Source organism: Rousettus aegyptiacus, unplaced genomic scaffold (genome assembly GCF_014176215.1).
Source record: "Rousettus aegyptiacus isolate mRouAeg1 unplaced genomic scaffold, mRouAeg1.p scaffold_m13_p_4, whole genome shotgun sequence".
Lineage (NCBI taxonomy): Eukaryota > Metazoa > Chordata > Mammalia > Chiroptera > Pteropodidae > Rousettus > Rousettus aegyptiacus.
In genome coordinates, this window is record NW_023416307.1 from 153,731,453 (window position 1) to 153,744,935 (window position 13,483).

At 50.9% G+C, this 13,483-nt stretch overlaps 1 protein-coding gene across 1 annotated transcript; it reads right to left on the bottom strand.

Annotated features, from left to right (window-relative positions):
- Window positions 1-1,029: 1,029 nt before the first annotated feature.
- LOC107509062 (putative serine protease 46) lies at window positions 1,030-12,631 on the bottom strand. The gene is made up of 5 exons (XM_036218702.1): window positions 12,541-12,631; window positions 9,772-9,949; window positions 9,341-9,600; window positions 8,355-8,520; window positions 1,030-1,282 (listed from the first exon to the last, which is right to left on the bottom strand). Exons 1-5 carry the CDS (start codon window positions 12,620-12,622, stop codon window positions 1,030-1,032), a joined length of 939 nt encoding a protein of 312 aa, XP_036074595.1. The 5' UTR covers window positions 12,623-12,631.
- Between the last annotated feature and the right edge of the window lie 852 nt (window positions 12,632-13,483).

A 13,483-nucleotide genomic window follows, 5' to 3' on the forward strand; every position in this document is an offset into this window, starting at 1 on the left:
ATGCATTTAAAAAGCACTGTGGGGAAAGCCTATGAGAAGCTTTGGTTCAAAGCTGTTGGAAAATTGTACCCCAAAAAAAGATAAAGTCAACGTTAAATCAAACCAGGATGTTCTAACCTTTGCCAGGCCTGCTGCCTTAGAGAGATGCTCAGGCTGGCCGTTCAGGGCTCCAGTCTCTGAGAAGACAGAAAATTGCACCCACTACGTTTCTGGGACCCGAAGGGCAGGGGTAGCTGGCTGCTGTGAGCCTGAGGCCCACTAGGTCTGAGGGCCCCCACGCTCCCCCCACCAACACACACACACACACACACACACACACACACACACACACACGGGGCAGGACTCTGCCCTCTCAGTCTGGCTAGCTTGGGCCAGCCTGTCCTTGCTCTCTGGAGTCCCATGGAGGTCCCCGAGGCAGCCCGGAGCTCAGGGCGCAGTCTACACAGTTCCTCCAAGCAGGTACTATGCCTGGCTCTCCCCCCACTCTCCATCATTGCCCAGCTCTGCTAGGAAGGAGGAGGACCTGGTCAGTTTCTATGGACCCTTAGGGAGACATGAGGGCAGGGGAGAGGCCCACGGGTTCTGGAACTAGGTTCGCAAGAGCAGGTCTGGTCACAGAGGCCAACCCCCGGAGGAGGGCCTGAGGGAAACTGGGCGGGAGACCCGGGAGTGGGCCATGGGGCCCTGGGGATTGCCAGAGTGCCGGGGTGACGAAGCAGGGACTGGGGTCACAGGGCCCATCTCCGTGTTGGGCAGAGGAGGGAAGTGCATGTCACAGGGTGGTGCACAGCACAAGGGACACCATCAGGGGAGGACAGCCAGGCCCCCGGGGGTGCCAGACGCGCCGCAGGGTTCCCAGCAAAGCCAACGGGAAAGATGATTTCAGTGGCGCAAGGTTCAAGAGCATCTTTATTGAACAACGGAACACACGGCAGCTCGGGGGCCCCGCCCCGGGGGCCCTCTGCCCCCACGTCCTGGCCAGTCTCCGCTTCTCCTTCGGACAGAGAGTGACTGCCCCAGAAACACCACTCACAGGAGCCACAGGGAGCCCAGGGAGACCAGCAGCGTGTAGCCAGTGAGGAAGACCGGGCTCGGGAAGGCGGGGGGAGCCCGACTGACGAACCTCACCTCGGCGACCCGCCTCTTGATCCAGTGGGTGAAGTAGGCGGTGCTGGTGTAGAGGGTGGGGAAGCTGTGCTGGTTGCAGCTAAACATCCAACTCACCACCCCCATCTGCACCCAGGTGTGGTTCACCTGGCAGACCAAGGAGCTGCCGGAGTTGCTCTGTGCAGGGGAGAGGGCGAGGCATAAGGGAGGCAGCAGGAGGCCTCCCTGCGCACCGCCCCCCCCCCCACCAACTCGCCCCCTCCCGGCCTCGAGCCACGTCCAGCCTCTGCTGTCCCTGATGACAAGGCCTGGCTGTGAACTTGTCCTGGGGCACAGAAGCTCTGTGCCGGGGCCCAAGCTCGGGGCCACACTGGCTTCTCTCTCCATCTCCTGCTAACTCTCCGACTGTACCTGGTCCCCTTCCTCTGCCCTCCTGGCGGGCTTCCAAGGTGTTGCCCTTGACCTTCTCCTTTCCTACCATCTGTCTGCAGAGTGAGATATTTGAAATGCAATCCTACCCCCTATTCTGTTTGTGCAAAGCAGGTGCATGTGTAAGAATACTGTTTGCAACAGCACAGATCTAAAGGCAACAGCTGTTACTGCTGCCGATGGTGGGTTTATGATTTAAAAAAAAAAAAAAAAAAAAACTTTCTTTACACTCTTCTGTATTGTCGAAAAGTTTTATAAATTAAACACACAGAGAAACAGTCCTCTCTATATAGACAGGGATATGGATATGGATGAGGACATATAGACATAGATATACATAGGAATTTTTTCAAAAGGAATGCAAACTAAGATTTCTAGGACATGATCTAATGGAGAGTGCGTAAAGACACGTAAAGAAAAGACAATAAAACTAAAAACGTAAAAGCAGACCTAGACGAATGTGCAAATATACCACTGTTTTTAGGTACGACAACTTCAAACGATGTAAAAATGTCAGTTCTCAGCATTTGGCTTCCTGTAGTATGGAAGACTTGCTACCCTGCCCTACTTTGTTGAAGATAACTAAATACATGAGATGTGTTAGATGCATAGGTGAGCTGGCCAGAAAATAAAGGCTCTGCTGAGTCCGAAATCCAAGAAAGGGCCAAGACCCAGAGCACCGTCAGCAAAGCCTGAGGGAGAGATGGCTTTTGCTTCCGGCCGTTCGCCACACCCAGTGACAGTGAGCTTCGGTGTTCACAGCCTGGTTTATGGGTGCAGGAGACAAAAGGCAAAAGCCAAGATTGCCCAAGGAGGGGGTTCTAAGAGGAGACCTCCTGCAGAAAGCTACGCAACCAAAAAAAGGACCACGCCTGCCTTTCGAGCGAGGACCAACAGGCAACACCCACCCACAAGTGAACTTGCAATTTGAACTCATACGGTCTGGATGGTTCAAAAAAAAACCCCAAGCCAAACACATTGTTTATAGTGTTCCTGGGCTGGTCAGATGCCTAGGTGTCTGGCAGATGCAAACGTAGATTCTGTGTGAAGGACGTGCTTTTTTCAAGCCGGGCTTCAGAGAACTCCCACAGAGAAAACCCCAAAGAACAGGTTCTCACTCTGAAAACATGATTCCCTACACAGCGACACTGAGGAACCATGAACCAATGCCAACCAGCAAAAAAAAAAAAAAAAAAAAAAAAAAAAACCCACAAACAAACAAACAAACAAAAAAACCGAGAGCAGAATCAGAGCCCTCACGGCACGCGATTCGGGGATTATCACAGAGAAGCTTCACAGCTCCTGGTTATGCTCCGCTTCATCAGCTTGGTGGCGGCGGCAGGAGTTTGGGTTCTGTTATCCTTTCTTCTCCAGACATATTTTGTAAATATTTTCGTCTGTATTCGATGTCGCTTCTGCTTACATCCATCTCTAAAGTTCAAGTTATTCCCAATAAAATGCCAGCAGGACTTTGTCAGGACCTTGACAATCTGATTCTAAAATCGATACTGAAAGACAATAGTCCATGAATTCTCTGACAGGTTTAGAAAGAAGGGCAAATTGGAGAGTTGGGCTGGGGGCAGAGTTGACGTAGCAGAGAGCTCGATCTATTTCAAAACTGTAATTATAGAAACTGTGGTAGTTGCGTAGAAAGAGAGAAACGGACCGGCGGTGCAGTGGAGAGCCAACGTGTGTGAGTCCTGCGTGTGGGGAGACTTCACGCATGCTCCAGAAAGTGTCACGTCTGCAGGACAGGAAGTCTCTGTTGTAGACGGTATGGAAAATGATGGAGAAAAATGAAGTTGGATGCTGCCACAACAGAGCTCCAAAGAAAGGAAAAAAAAAACCCGAAATTGTGAAAAGTTGAAAAGATAAAGCTAAGTAAAAACATGTAGGGCCTCGAGTTTATGACTTGGGATGAAGCGTATGTTTTCAAATAAGACTCAAAACCCAAACCTGAAGAGTGGACATGTGTTCGGCTTAATTACATCAAGACCATCTGTTTGGTGAAGGAAATCAACTCTCACTGAAGATAAACAATGAATTAAGAGAGGGCATTTGCTCTGCCTAAAACCAACTGGAGGTCAATATGTAGCATCTCTAAGGAAACCCTGAAAATTAAGCAGAGAAAAAGAGTGAAAGGAGATTCGCGGGTTTCTATGTCTGGATCGCCCAGTCTCCAGCTCCTTGATAGTTTGGGGAGGCAGGAACCCCATCCCCCAAGAGTGCCAAAGGAAGGAGATGGGTGGGAATAATTACAGACTTTACCCAAAATGATGTTTGGGGGAGGGAAGAAGATTTGACATACAGCACAGGTGGGGGCAATGACTTGAAAGAGTAGAGCCACTTCATGTGGATTCGCTCCTCAGCAAACAAAAAGGGGCGTGGGGGGGGGCGGGGCAGGGGGAGAAATGTAGCACAGTAGCATTTATGCAAACTAAAATACACATATAGCACACTATGCATTTTTCAAAGATATAGACATCTTTAAAGTCATGTATTAAACAGATCTGAGTAAAAGCCTTTTGCAGGGAGAAGAAATGGAAGATGAGGGGGAAATATCAAGCCAGGATAATCAAGCTAGTGATGGTCGTGTGAGGGCCCTTGCATGAGAGAGATGGTTGACTGAACTCAGGGATCCCAGAGAAAGGGAGAACTCAGAGAGAAACTAGAGAAGAGACAGAGGGAGAGGGAGAGGGAGGGAGGGGGAGAGAGAGAGAGAGAGAGAGAGAGAGAGAGAGAGAGAGAGAAAGAGAAAGAGAGAGAGAGAGAAAATCTCGCAGGTGGACATTCAACTCTATGAAATAAAACCATAATCCAATAACAGGATGTGATACAATCCACTGTATCAAAGGAAAACGAATAATAACTTTCAAAAATATGAAAGTAAAAACAGAATTAAAATCACTAGTTAGAGCTTAGGAAGATAACACTGCATATTGCAAAGCCCATGGGTTGTGGGCCTGAATGACACACAGAAGAGTCCCGGTCTAAACACTTTTAATATCAAACAAGAGAGACTGAAAATAAATTATTCATTATTATCAGCAATTCTTTATCACTGCACATTCAGCTCAAGAGACTTGAAAAGGAATTACTAAAGACAAAAAGAAGATAATTCCTGCATTAGAAAGCAGGAAAATCATAGGCCTGAGAAATGAAATCAATAGCTTGTTTTTTAAAAAAACAACAAAATAGATAAGTACCTTGTCAGTCTTACCAAGAAAAACAGAAAGAGAAGGAAAATGCAAATACTTTGTGGTGTGAAGAGAAAAGAGATTAGAACCACCTCCAAGGAGACTATACTTTCTCAGCATCTGAGAATGTAAATAAATCCTGTAAGTCCAATAACCATGGACAACTTAAAATATTGCCCAAACACTGCCCCTCAAAGGAAAGCGAGTCCGTGCAGTTTCATAGGCAACTTTTATCCAGAATTCAAGAAGAAGATACTCTATGTTATTTCAAATGTCCCAGAACATGGTACATTTGTGAAGCATAGTCTTGATTCTGTAACTTGACAGAGGGGGTGCCTTCCTCAACACAGCTTAAGGTGGAGCCCAGCCTCACCGGAGGAAGAAAACAAGACAAAAGCCAAAGGCCGCGTGGACTGCGCTGCACGGGACTGCTCCTTCCTAGACCAGTTCCTCTTCTGCACTGTGCTCCAACGTCACCCTGTGCCTGGCCCAGAACCCAGCACAGGGTGTCTGCTGGATAAATAAATAAATTAAATAGGTTCTTAAAAAATATATTATTAACCTGATTCAAAGAGATGAATGACACAAAAGTACGTTGTGACCCAGGAGGAACGACCCTGGCATTCAGGGTAGATGGCCGTGAGCAAGCTGTCCTCAGAACTGACCCAGCGCGCCGAGCTCGAGCAGAGAGTCATCTCCGCAGCTGCGGAAAACTCATTTTCTGAAGCAGGGCCCTCCCTCCCTCCCGAGATAAAATGCCATGGTAAAACAGAAAGGTATGGCTCTCTCCCCGACAGATGAGATGGCAAAAAGCATCAGGCTTCCCAATGACACGCGAGAAGCATGTCCGTGAAGGTCGGCAGCAAGAAAAGGCAGAGCTACAATCCCAGGTGGTTTGGGGCAGAGGTACCCAAAGTAACAAAAACAAAACAAAAGAAAACAAAAGTAAAAATCATGGGGGACAAAAAGAAGCGAGATCCTTACTAACTGCAGCTCATAAGGTGTGTAGGTCCAGAAAGCCCAAGAGAATCAACTCAGAACTCTTGGTTCTAGTGCGAGAGTTCAGTCAGTAAGCTAAACGCCGGATGCTCCCTACTAGACGGTGAGTCTGGGAGACAGACGGGAAGAACGTGAGAACGAGGGAAGGTCCTCACCCTGCTTAGGAGGAAGCTGTGCACGTTCGGTCCGGGTGTGGATTCAAGTTTAAATATGTGTGAGGAGAATATGAGCTGACCCGTTAGCAGAATGGAACGGGAGCCGACAACTTCTAAACCACTGCAGGGGAAACGTGGAGTGGGGGGAAAAAAAAATCAAACCAAATCGTAAGGTGGGGGAACGAAAAGAACATTCTCTTGGTACCTGGATTAAAGGACAGTCTCCCTGATGCGTTGGTGAGGAAGAATAGCGTCTAACTTTACGCTGTTTACAAAAGACACACCTGAAACGAAGGTGCAGGATGTCTGCTGGAAGACAGAGAAATTGTTCTGGAATGCAGTTCTTGACGTTGCAAAAAAAAAAAAAACGAAACAAAACGAAACAAAAAACACACACACCCAGAGAAAGAAAAAGAAAGAAAAAAAGAAAAAGCGTACACGCTGAAAAGAACGAGACAATTTGTCATTGTTTACAGATGATATGTCTGGGCCTACGGAATAAAAGATCGACTAGATCCAGGAAGGCTGATTATTACAAAGTTAATACATTTTTAAAAATCGATATATAACACAAACAGAAAATACAATGAAAGAAACTAGATCACTCATAACAGAGGAATAATATGAAACGCCCAGGGATGAACTAAGAGGCAGCATGCAGTAGTTTTAGGGACAAAGGCCGTACATTCCTGCTTTCAGGACATACAGAAACAGCAAAATTAAAGAACATTCTCCCTAAATTAATTTATTAATTTCCACCAAAATTGCCCCGTAATTTCCTTATTAACTTTATACGAAGATTGTTCAATTAGAATGAGCATGAGAACAGTGAGGTAAATTCTTTAAAAGAATAATGAAGGAAGATTTGCCTTACCACATACAAAAAGAATTATAAAGCTACACTAATTTCAAAAAGAGTGGCGGTGGCATAGGATTGAGAAGGCAAAGGGCAGAAATAGACCAGAATGAGGTGGGAACGTAGCATATTAATAATAATAATAAAAGGACATTTCTAATTCATTGACAAAAAAATAAGTATTCAATTTTTTTTTTTTTTTTTTTTTTTTTTTTTTACAGAACTGGCTACCTTTGGAGAAAAACATCTGGGTAAAAAATAAAGCTGTTCCCTCTTTCAGCTTTTCAAATGAATCAAAATTTAAATATTTAAATAATTAAGAACATGTATAAATAGACAATTTAATGATCTTAGAGTGGGAAAGACATTTCTAAGCACAGCACAAAAAACTACAACCAGTGAGGAAAATAATGATAAATGTGAACACATCAAAATTTTAAATAACACCGGAAAAAATCCACACCAAATAACACACACACTAACTCCTGCCCCTCTCTCTCTCTCTCTCTCTCTCTCTCTCTCTCTCTCTCTGTCCACACCAACTAAGGTAAAATATTGTAAACCATTTTACAAAGAGTTAAAACTTCTGGTTCCCAAAGTTTTTTGGTAACTTTTTATGTTGAAAAATATAAGACTTACAGATAAATTGCAAGTATAATATTTTTACCCAGATTCGCCAATTGCAAATGTTTTACCATATTCATTTCATATTCTCTCTCCATATGTATGTGTCTGTATTTATTTATTTATGAACCACTTGAAATTAATTGAAAAAGACATGACGTTCCTTTACCACTAATTACTACAACACATAATAAGTAATCCAGAGTTTCTACGACTCTACCAAAACAAAAGTAGTTTAACAGAAAAGCGTGGGCGAAGGACAGGAGAAAGTGTGAATGGTGCTTTGAACACAGCGAGCATCCCTACCTGGATTCCCTTCGCCCCTTTAAAATTTACTTAGAATGTGAGCTCTTCCCTGACCCTAAGTGAAATCTATTCAGAAGGTGAGCTCTTCCCCTGACCCTAAGCACCAGAACATTTTGCTCCCTGTAATAAATATCATAATTACTATAATTATACTGTCACAAAAACATCTCGGTTCAGAAATCGGAATATCTATTTCCATGCAATAATCATAATGCTAGCTAGACTTGACTTAAAGTAAAACATCTCTCTGCTACCCAGGGCCTTTGGCAAGTGGGAGGCCTGGAAGGAGGAAGCCAGGCCGAACAAACTGTCGCACATTCATAAAGGAGAATGTTGTAGATAGAGCTAATTAGGGAATTGGAGCCGCATGCATCACTGTGGATAAAACCCAAAAACTGATAAAAAGAAGTTACGAGAGGCGGAAGCATGCTTACGGAATGATGCCACCTGATTCTGCCAGCACTTGGCTCAGACCTGGGCATGTGCCTGACCGATGCTCAGACATGTTCAAGTGACCCGGGAAGGGATACCGTGACGGCCATCGTCACGGACAGAAGCAAAGAGTACTCTCACCCCAGGGGATGCCCGGGGAAAGGAGGTTTTATATGGTCTCCCTGTGCCAGGTTAAAAGGCAGGCGTGAGCCCTGCAAGCCCCTCCCTGCCCCGGGCCACACGCTCCGCACCTGGCAAGATTCTACGCCCCATTTCCAGCTGGCGCACAGCATGTCCTTCCCGATGAACTTCTTCTGGTCCTTCAAGAAGAGGTACTGGTACTGCTGACGGCAAATCCTACTTTTAACGATCTTGACAGCCACCTCCTGAAGACTGTAGGAGGTGTTCGGGGCCACTAAAGAGAAAGAGAGAGATCCTGCCTCATCCATCCCTTCAATGATTTGGCACAACCCCGTCTTGGGGTTATCCACATTCTCCATTGTGAGGGGGGAGCAGGGCCATTCGGCGGGGCGGTGGTTTATAAAGGCCCAGCCTCGGCCTGCCTTTTGAAACAGCTCAAGCTCATTAACAAGGCTAAGCAAAATCTCCCAGGGGGCTCAGAGCGACATCCAGGCACTGAAGGAGGACAAGGAGGACGAGGGCCGCTGACCCTAGTAATTCAGGTTCCGTGAGGGGGAAGGGCTGAGCACGGCTCCATGGCTACCTGGCAAGGTGTGGCAAGACCCGAGAGCCCAGAGTGTGCCACCCCGTGGAAGGCGGGACCCCCCCAAAAGCTGCTAGTCCTCGAACCCCGGAGTGACACTGCAGAGGGCAGGCCTCCAGAAACAATGGGCGCCTCCAAGTAGCAAGCCAAGCGCGTGCGAGGGCCATGGGGGGCCTCGGCTCCTCCTAGACCGGGCTGTGGTACCCACTGCAGGTGGGGAGCCCCCTCCGGCGTGAAAGGTTCATTTCCTGCCGTGCTGTAGGGCGAGGCCGTGGCTTTCGGTTTAACTTTGGAAACTGAGGTCCGTGCCGGACACGCGTGTCTTTCACACCGGAGCCCTGCGTGAATCTTCCTATCGACAGGGCTCAGGAGAGTGTGCGGCAAGGGCAGGTGCTCGGGAAATGCCTGCCGATGGCGTGAACGAGTGAACGAGGGAATGAATGAAGGAGCCCGTGGCGAAGTTGCTTCTGAGGACGCGGGCATCTTGAACACCATGACTGCCTCCACTCACCTTGATTGTGTTTGAGTCCCCACACGATGGTCCAGCACAAGGTTCCGACAGGGGGCGTGAGCTTGGTGCTGGGTAGGCAGACGGGCTGAACGAGGGGGGACCAGGAGACAGGGTCCCTGAGCCTCAGGAGGGCGATGTCTTCTGTGATGAGGTTGTTGAAATCCTCGTGGATCACGATGCGAGAGAGCGGGAGCCGAGTGCCGTTTTCCAGGAGTTGCTGGACGCCCACCATCACGGAGTACTCTTTGGGGTCTAGGGACCTGCAGGCAAGCAGGTGGCCAGCAGTGAGGCCATACGGGGTTGGGGAGACACAGGCCGAGCGCAGGGCCACCCAGCCGGGCCCCTACTCCCAGAAACCCAGATACACCAGAGCCCCCGCACCCCAGGCCAGAAAGCAAAGCCCCTGGGACTGGCCGGCCACCCTGACTGACCTCTGCAAGCAGTGCGCGGCCGTGAGGACCCACTGCTCGTGGATGAGGGAGCCGCCGCAGATGTACACGCCCAGGAACAGGATGCTCACCTGCCACGGCCACTTGCCCACCTCCACCAGCTGCCCCTTCACCACCTTGCAGGAGATGTTGGTCCGACCACAGCTCTGGAACAAGGGATCTGAGGGAAAAGGTAGAGAGGGGGCCATGCTAGCCCCATGGGGACCCTCAAGCGGCAGATGCCCGCACAGCCGACTGCGGAGGCAGAGGGAGCCGCCTGCCACACGTACCTGCGGGGAGAGTCTTTTCCCACATTCAAAGGCCCAGAGACAGCAGGTGCTACGTGCTATAAAGAGGGACCCCAACAATGGGGACCAGACAATCCCTCCCGGGCTTGTTATCAGCCGTCACCCCAGGATTCACCCCTCTCTCCCTGTTTGCATGGCAGGTGGTTTGGGGGAGTGAAGGAGAAGAGAGAGTCATCAGAGGGGTGAGCTGTCAGTCTCGGAGGGGTCAGTGACAGGGCGCAGGTGAGCAGGGCTGCTTGTCATTGTGGCCAGAAAGCGAATGGTCAGTGAGGTCACGCTGTACAACCCCCAGGCCCGCCTTCACAGACCACCACCCCGGAGCCGTCCCCTCTGTGACCATACAAGGAGGTGAGCAGAGACGCTTGTCCCTTCCCTCCCTGCCCCTCGCCGGCCCCCGGAGGAGGAGGGAGAGGAAAGGGGCCCGCGCTGAGCTGGTTATGGGCTTGGGAGTTTTGAACTGGACCACCTTGGGTGGGACCTCGCTGAGAAGAGGAAAGGTTGGGACCAAGATTAAAGACAAATGAAATAGCCTTCTGTCAAGGGTGGGCTGGCCCGCGAGCTGCTCCACGTGTTCACAGAGGCGAAGCTGGACGTGTGTTGACATTGTCACCAACTGGCCCGGTTCCAGAAAGTCTGTTTCGCTCAGCAGCTCTGCGTGAGGTGCCAGGCCGAGCGTCAGGGACTCAAAAGCAGGACCCAAGGCTTGTCGCCGCCGCGGGGGGCGGGGGTCTGCGGTGGCGGAGGAGGGGGGTGCAGCAATAAACGAGCGAGGCTAATAACCTCTGGGGACACACACGCTTCAGCAGAAACATCCGCCGGGCCCTGCCTCGTAGCAGCTCCTCAGAGGGTCACAAACCATCGATGTGTGGGCTCATTTTCCCGTGTCCCAGAGCGCCTGGTCCTAACAGGTGTAGATGGCTAGTTCCCGTGCTGGACACGTTTACCGTCAACCAGGGGTCTCCCCCGGGAATCCACGGGCACCTGCACGAGCCCCCGCCTCTCCACGGAGCTGGGTCTTGCCTTCCCTCACAACGCTCCGTTCTCACCAGGCCCCTGTCACGGCCGTACTGGCCTGTTTTCTTTCTCCCGAAAGGGAGAGCCTCGTTTCTGGCCCATCTCATGCCCTCTGGTGGGTGAATGGTGGCCGCCTCGTCTCACGGTCTGCCACGGTCCAGACTATTCCGCTTTGGGAAGAAAGAGAGGGCTTCCAGGGGCTTCCCTTTCCATTCTCACAGGGCTGAGGCCCCGCGGAGCCGGGGTCCTGCAGAATGAATGTCACCGCCTAAAATGTGACCGTTCTCGGGAGCGGGAGTGGGCCATACCAGGGAGTGGCCCTCCTCAGAACTCACGTCCTGGACGACGTGGACCTCCACCTCCTTCCCCAAAACCTCACACTGGATTGGCGGGATTCAGCCTGGGGACACAGCTGTATCTGGGGGCAGCCAGGAGGGATTATCTGAGGGTGTGAAGTGTTGCAAATCAGCCTTGTCATAGGCACGGTGTCACCATTCCGTACGCAGGGGACATTCATTGGCTCACATGGAGTCCACGACATACCGCCTCTACCCCGTCTTGGCGTCCCAGAGTCGGAGCACGCCCCTTACAAGCTGTACCCTAATGTCACCACCCACTCTCACACGCGGTGACAGGAAGACAAGTCTTGGCTCATGACCTCTGTCCCTATAAGGTCACGGCCCCCTCTCTCCCACACCATCAAAGGCACGGCCTTCGGCTGCGTGGAGAAGTGCCGGTCCTTGCCACCCCAGAATGTTATAGAGGCCTGAGGGCGGGGCAAAGTAGGAGGGCACTCATGCATTCATTCATTCATTCACTCACTCGTTCAACAAGGCGCCGGTCCAGGAAGGGGGGTCATACGATGCAGAAAAAAGACAAAATCCCTGAGTTGGAGGACACAGCCCTACTCCCAGATGCCATGCCAGCAAGTTCTCTGCCAAGCAGCAGCGTGAATGGCTGGCAGGTGGCCGGAGCCAGGGTCGTCACCACGAAATTACATGTGGTCAGTTAGGGTGGGAGTTCAGAGGCCTGCCGTCTCATGGGGCCACAAACTTTTCACCTCCCAAAGAGCCTACTAAAAACCAGTACTGAATCCTGGCTCCACGAGCCCCTTAAATTCTCTGGGTCTCGGTTTCCCTTGTGGGGATGTTGCTACAGCCCAGCTCACAGGCTGTCGAGACAGAAAGCCGTCTGAGAGCGCCCTGAGTAGGGTGAGCGGTCGCTCGCACACCCCGTCGCCGTCACAGGTCCTGGTTCTCCTGGATCGTGTCTCCCGAAGAAGCTCGTCTGTTCCACGGATGTTGGCTTGTTCCCCAGTTTGTCGTAAGGCTCCTTCTCCCCCCATGTTCTGTCGCCCTGTAACCTGGAACGGCCTCGACACTGTCTCAGTCCCTGGGCGCCCAGGCGAACGGACTCCAGCCACACCTCTCCCATGTCCCCAAAGCCCTACCTTTGACATAGAATGGAGTCCCAAGGCCAGCTGAGGAAAATGGAGCCGTGAGGCCCTGAAGATTCCCTGGTCCGCAGGCCATGGCCAGCAGGTGCCCGGTCCTTACTGGTTCTCATAACGGAACGTGGGGGCAGGGCATCTCCAATGTGCGGGGGTTCTAGAACTCGTGGTTTGTTTATTCGGGGTAGCGGGGAGTAGGCCTCTGCCCCAGGGCTGGGGGCTCGTCCAGCTGGGGCGGCCTCGGGATGCTGAGAAGGAGGCAGTGTGGCCAGGGCAAGGCCCCACCAAGGCACGATGCGCTGCTGCTTCCAGGTGCCTCCCTGGAATGCTATACCTGGTACCCAGCGCTGAGCCTGTGACAGGGCCTGATGTCTGGATGGCAACAGTGCCACCCGGGCTCAGCCCGGGTCTTGGTGGTGTCCCCGTATGCCCAACCCTGAGCCTGCAACAGCACCAAGTATCTGGCTAGTGACAGTCCCTGGTATCTGCCCTATGAGGCAACCCTAGGACCCAGTTCGAGCTCCGTTATGAAGCCCTTCTGCTGCACCCCACCCCCCACCCCACCCCCCCACACACCCCGGAAGTGTGGAAACTGAGGCACAGAGAAGGGGATGGCAAGTTCCGACTGTGGGCGATTGAGCTAGCGCTGGAGTTTTCCTTTTTCCCACAGGCTCTGTATTTTCAAGAGAACGGCTTCTGGGTAATGAAGGCCAAGTGCGTGGGGCCTGGGAGGGCGGCTTCCTCAGAGGAAGCGGCCTGCAGGGCTGGGTCTCCATGAATCAGAGGAGAGAGAGGGAACGAAGAGACCCAGAGAAGGAGGCCCCTCTCTACTCCTCTGCCTGTGGTTCAGGGCAGAAGCTTTAAACAGAAGGATGTCAAAAAAGATTAAAACGATGATGACTATATAACATCATAAAGTTCTGCTCGTCAATAGCCTAACATC

Excerpts from the sequence above, each read along its gene's own strand:
- LOC107509062 (XM_036218702.1), bottom strand. The coding sequence starts at position 12,622 with ATGGCCTGCGGACCAGGGAATCTTCAGGGCCTCACGGCTCCATTTTCC. Across the intron at positions 9,601-9,771 it reads GCCGCGCACTGCTTGCAGAG|GTCCCTAGACCCCAAAGAGT; the intron begins GTCAGTCAGGGT and ends GCTTGCCTGCAG. Across the intron at positions 8,521-9,340 it reads GGGACTCAAACACAATCAAG|TGGCCCCGAACACCTCCTAC; the intron begins GTGAGTGGAGGC and ends CTTTCTCTTTAG.